This window comes from Psilocybe cubensis, chromosome 5 (assembly GCF_017499595.1).
Source record: "Psilocybe cubensis strain MGC-MH-2018 chromosome 5, whole genome shotgun sequence".
Classification (NCBI taxonomy): domain Eukaryota; kingdom Fungi; phylum Basidiomycota; class Agaricomycetes; order Agaricales; family Agrocybaceae; genus Psilocybe; species Psilocybe cubensis.
Genome location: NC_063003.1, coordinates 2,320,792 through 2,326,791, shown reverse-complemented (window position 1 = coordinate 2,326,791; position 6,000 = coordinate 2,320,792). Strand labels below are relative to the sequence as shown.

At 45.4% G+C, this 6,000-nt stretch overlaps 1 protein-coding gene across 1 annotated transcript; it reads right to left on the bottom strand.

Annotated features, from left to right (window-relative positions):
• Positions 1–3,522: 3,522 nt before the first annotated feature.
• On the bottom strand, positions 3,523–4,703 carry JR316_0006197 (uncharacterized protein; the record flags this gene model as incomplete). Its single annotated transcript, XM_047891946.1, has 3 exons — positions 3,523–3,753; positions 3,808–3,862; positions 3,916–4,703. 3 exons carry the CDS (start codon positions 4,701–4,703, stop codon positions 3,523–3,525), a joined length of 1,074 nt encoding a protein of 357 aa, XP_047749295.1.
• Positions 4,704–6,000: the final 1,297 nt, after the last annotated feature.

The window sequence follows — 6,000 nt, the reverse complement described above, 5'->3', positions numbered from 1 at the left end:
TGCATATGCAGGTGGTCGGCTTCTGGATTTGAATGTATTGACCTTGGAAGAAAATGCGGCCCCCCCGTGTTTCGTACTGTCGACAGACTGCAGTCGCCCACTAAAACTCCAAGGGCATTCATCGAGCAAAGAGGGGTTGGGTAGCTGGTGCACGCCACACTGTCGAAAGATTCATTTGGTGAGATGTGCATGCCTATTACCGACAGCTTGACACTCACCAAATACGGTTTCTATTATTTCGCCGCACCAAAACTCCCTCGTTACACCAAGTGCCCCTTCATCAGCCTTTCAAATAACTATTGGAAGTGCGAACTCAAAGAACCTGGCTAATCGGTAGGTTAATCGTTGTATTTTGTTTAAGAAAGGATTGCTGGAAAAACGGTGGATAGATTGTCGGCTCCTTGCCAAGTCGTTTGCAAATTTAAAGGCGATGGGCGCTGGTAAAATAAATCTTTGCGGGGATCCGAAACGCTAATCGATGATCTCTGAAGCAGCAGTAGGACGGTTCGAAGCGAGGTAGAAATGAACTGGATAAGGGACTGAAGGAAGGATGCAACCATGAACTGATCACATGCCGGGTTAGGTGATGATTCACAGGTCTCCCTTTCGCGTTCTATGTGCCACTTCCATGATACTGTGCTATTCTCTGTATATTATATACGCCACGTATGGATCCATTTTATGACTATTAAAATAACCTTGTCCCTCTCAACGTCGACTACATATGTTTCTTGATTCCCAAGCTAAAATTTCGGTCTTCTCTTTCTACCTCAACAAGTTCCACCGTCCTCGGTATGTTTGGCTGCACATATCTAGAGTTTTTCCATGTAATTCTGGTCTACTCATTAGCCGCCTAGGATCACTGACGCACAACCGCTAGTCACTGCTTACAAGCGTACCTCTTTCCACCCGCCTCTTCTTGTGCCCGAAATCAAAGTCACTCCTCCACTTCTCCACCGACCACTTCAGGCTTCAGCATAGACGGCAGAGTGAGTGGACTCAGTGTCTCTGCTGGGAATCGCTCTCCCATTTTGGTTGGTTTTCTGACTCTTGGTTCTATCTCTGTTGCTCTAGGCGCGCTACTTGCAATCAGCTACTTGCAGTCACAACCCCAGCACAGTTCCTCACAACCCACCCACTCCCAATTTATGGTGACAAACCGGCGTAGGGTGGCTACTTGCAGGAAGAAATCCTGTCTAATCCCATTGTTCCATGATTACTTTTGAACCATGTTCCTCGACTACAACGAAACCCGCTACATCGAATCTTCATTGACTTACCGCAAGTTATCATCAGGCTTTCCCCTCCTTATACTAGTTCTCCCGTAAACAGTGTCACCCATTCCATGCCCTTTTTCTCCCCGGGCGCATGTCATCATTCTTCCAGGATATCGTCTTAGAGCTCTCTGGGTGATTTGGGTTTGTTTAATGTAAGTCATTGGCTTTGATCTTTCATATATAGTATCTAATTATCTATGGTTACCAGGCTCTGCCGTTCACTAAACCAGCCAGAAAGATTGTGTTTTGTTAGCCTCATCTCGCCAGAATCCAATGTTATAGTTAGTTACCGTTCATATGGTGTAAATCCTGAACTTTCACATTTCCAGCGCTTATATGCGCCTTTTTCAGGGTCGTACGCCATGTCCAATATTCGGCCCGATGCACACATGCAAAGATCGTCCATTATGCACATGTCGAGATCGTCTGGCATATCCTCGAACAAACGCTGGCCCTTGCGCTAGCGCTCCTCTTCTCGGTATGCACACGTTTCAGCCTGGCTTTGTTAGGTATTTCAATCGAACATTGCTTTTGACCGTTATCAAAGTCTTGCTTATATCAACAATTCGATTACATCCGCACATTTTCGTGTTTGTACTTGAAGTCAGCTTGCGCCCACGGTATTTCCTGACTGATTTGGTCTATTCCACCATTGATTCCACTGTTTTTCTCCACAGATTCCACTTTTCATTTTAGCACATGGTTGATGCCATTTTGCATGAAAGCACCCAAATCATTGGTTTTCGTCGTTTATTTAACCCAATCTGAATGTTCAGTGTTTCCACATCCGCACACAGAACGTCATGCCGAACAACGTATTATTTCCAGCCAGGGGTGAGTGAGTCTCCGTTGACAGAAGGTGTAGTATATGTCATGTGTGTTTTTTATACCGTTCTCAGTGCAGAGCTGAATCACGTGGCGTATCTTTTATTGTTGAACCTGCCGGAACTGCAACTTATTTTGCACCCTTTCGTTTATACCAACAACATATCTCGCTGGAAGTTCGCTTTTCATAATACAGAATTGCCCATCTCATATATTCAAATTTTTAATTCTCCAGGCGGTCTTGAATGTCAGCCAAGGACATGGAAGAGAACCTCGTGGTCATCGACACCTCTGGCGGCAGAGTGAGTCTATTTCTACTTCATACTCGTAAAAATATTCATCTTCAAGTAGGCCTTGACAACTCCCTCACTAATTACATACCCCTGCACCTCCCAGCTCCTGCGACCAATCTTGCGGGTTCCAAGCGTCGCTTCTCTCGATCGCTGGCAACAGCTATGGTTTTGCGCCGATCTCGAGTTGAGTAAAGGTCGCTCCAAAGGTGAGTCTTACCTGTGATTTTGCTACTGTCGCCTCACAGGAGGCGTGTACCTCAGAATCCTTCGAAGCGGTGAAAGAAGTACTAAGACAATACGTACCCAAAAGGATCACCTCACGACAAGCATGGGTTTTTTATCAGTCTGTGATGCAAATTATCCGGTCTTTTATTGCGTCCATATCTTCCTCCACGCATTTTTTAGTCATGTGGAAGTTCCATGATTTCTGTCGGGAGGCATTGAACCTTTTTCAAATTGTTGAGACGTCTCTCAGTGGCCTTCATTCAGATCTGGGTCCTTTTTTTATCAAAGCGTACGTCCGTTTTCCTCATTTGATACTTATGCTACTGAAGTCGCATGTGTTAGACAAGCGGATGTTGTTCAATGCCTTGCGATTGTGGCTGAGGATTGTCAGGTCACGAACGCTCATCGAATGCTTATGGGGCGCGCTCATGGCCTTTATGAAAAGGCTTACCACCTGGCTACCAAAGAACTGGCTCTGGACGCCTCTAATCCAATCAATGCCCTTGTAACCAAAGCTCTGTTATTTTGTTATTGGAATGGAGGTAGTGAGATCTAGTGCAACGGCTATTTTGTGCCTTTTCCAAGTAGCTTTTGAATGCTCACGGTTATTTCACATAGCTGTAGTGTTGATTTGTTAAACTATGCTATTCTAAAGTACAACCAATAAATAGCATACGCATTAGTTACTATTGCTGTCTTAGGTTATGTGCGACCTCAATAGGACTATCTGACATTGGGTCCGGATGGCGATTGAACCATGTGCGAGTGGACATCCAGATAGGCACCCCATTTTCGGAAATACTCAAGCAATGGGAAGGATGTAAAGGATGTAGTACAGGGGTGTCGTTTAATCTGTAGATCGCAGTCTGATCTACCCATGCATGTTCAAATCCCATATATATCTATAACTGAGCATTGTGGATTGAACTACCGTCTGGAACCCGATGGGTGATGATATCGCCCGCCTTAGGTTTCGAAAGTAAAAACCATGGGGCGATGGGAATATGATGCGGTCCATGACTGAAAACAACGCGATACCCGATTTTCTTGTGTTTAGATTGGAAAGAGGCGGTGACTAAGCGCCTACGAGCTAACAAGCGTTGTTGCGTGGACGTGCTCAACGGTAGGACATCCTGTACATAGTGGATCAGCCTATCGGATTCGACATGGAAGCAAAGAGTACTTACCCCGAAAGAGACCTGTAATGACTCGGTCGTTCCTGCATCCGACAGAGGGCCATCTCTAGGAAGGTTGTTAGGCGGCCAGTATTGCAAAGATAGAAAAGTTCAATGTACCGTGTAACTTTCCCTGAGACGAGATATCTCAAGCAGTCATACATTTGGGTGGCCGAGCACCAGTAGTCTGTGACTAAAGGGAGTCTTTGCAACAACGCGTGGTAATCATCATCTTCTGCACCTGGCACCCCAGTTACACCCTGAACAAAAGCTTGAAGAACCGTTGGCTCTGGAGTGCTGGAACAATAGTGTTTCATCAATTTCATAATACTTTCGCGCTTTTCGTCGAGATCGGTCGAGTACCAGTTTAAAACAAAATTGGGAATGTTGCGACCCAGGCCAAACGTCTCCGCGACGATGGACCATGCTTGGGATTGGCCAAATTGTTGGCAAGAGCTTTCGTATGTTTCTCGGTGTTTCAATGATTCCTCGACTTCTTCTCTGCTACGTTCAGCCCTTTCCAACTCCACCTGAAGGTTATCCAACCCTGACATTTCCTCGGACGAAATCCTTTCCTCGCGGTCAGGATAGATTTCATCTTGCTCGAGTTGTATCATCCATTCCTCTTCATGGAGCTTCTGTGTCGAAGCTAGCACCCCTCTATCCTGATCCTGGCTGCGGTCCTGTTGGTATAGGTTCCTTTGGTCCAGGTCGCGGTACTGATCACGTTTTTCTTCATCGCTACTGTCCCCTCCTTGCTTTCCCTGCTCTTCCGACTGGCCCTGAAGAAGGGGCTGTTGTTTCGACTTCACATGGTTTCTGGCATGGGGATGATGACGCTCGTTGTCCTTAAATTCACGCTTATCGTTATGATGGGAATCCGGAGAGATGCTTTCGACTTCGTCCATTACGGAGTCCGAGGGGATTGCACTGTCATAAACGATTTCAAAGCGGATCTACGAAAGATATAGACCAACTGACTGGTCTGTGTTTGATTGGAGCCGGAAGTTCTCAATGACATCTACGTTTGCAAAGTCATAAGTTAAAATCTAGAGAAAAGAATTCTGAGTAAGTCCAGAGGCCGTTCGTTACTTGAAAGACTCTAACATATGTCTATAACCGGGTATTGCGTGATTTGTCAAAACGCGGGGCGCGAGGAAAGAGGTAAGTCTTGTGGGTAAGGCTTCATGAAGTATAGTGTGGAGATCTATCAGAAGGAGGTTCGATCCACGACTTTATAATAATCTGGAGGGAACCTGGGGTCACATCGCTAGATATTCGATACAGATTCCTTTGCGGGGACCAGAGTAAGTGCGAAGGATCTTGGACAAGATCAGGTGAATAGATGAATATACGTCCATCCGTCTAATCCTTGATATGAATTGTTGAAAAAGAATGGCTTATACAAGCCTCGTTCAATGTTGAAGTGGTGAGTGTGGCAGTACCCCTACAGTGATTTGTGACTATCTGTGACTCTAACACTGCCATATTTTATGACTGCAAATATGGATGTTAATTGACAGTTATGAGTCCTGAATCTGGGCTTCAACATTGCGCTAAGCCCATTGAAATGGTCGGAAGCGGCGGTTGGCTCCATGGTTGCTTGTAGATCTATGAGGTTTAAAGCCTCCGAAGTTCTTTATGCAAAAGTCATGCTAGCAGAGTAGGAACCGAAGGATGAGTATCTTCAACAACCCTCGATAATAAAATCCCGCGCTGGAGCTAAAAATATAACAAGCCACAAGTGAATAATGTCAACCCCATAGTCGCTCGGAGAACCCAGAGTCCGAAAGCATATCAATTTGAGATGTCTGTTTAATGATCCAAACTTGATCTGTTGACCCATTGGCCTTCTCGGAATGGCATAAAATCAAATTTCGCGTGCAGGGAAATCGATACGTAGACAGCGTTTTGAGAACGATTAACTGGCAGAGGTAGCCGTTCGCACGCACGACAACACTGGAAGAGAGGCAAAATGCGCGACGACGTCTCGGAAGCGAAAATGGACTAATTTTAGCTACTTTGGTGGCCAAGTAATTGGCCAAGCACTCAGATCGTCCTTATTCCATCCCCAAAAGAGTGTTACTATTACTATTTATCTATATACTTTAGTGCTACATCCTTGAACAAAGCTATGCCAATTAAAAAAGACTATCTTCCAACCTCCTATTAGTCACCGACGCGCATTAGCAACAATGCTGTACG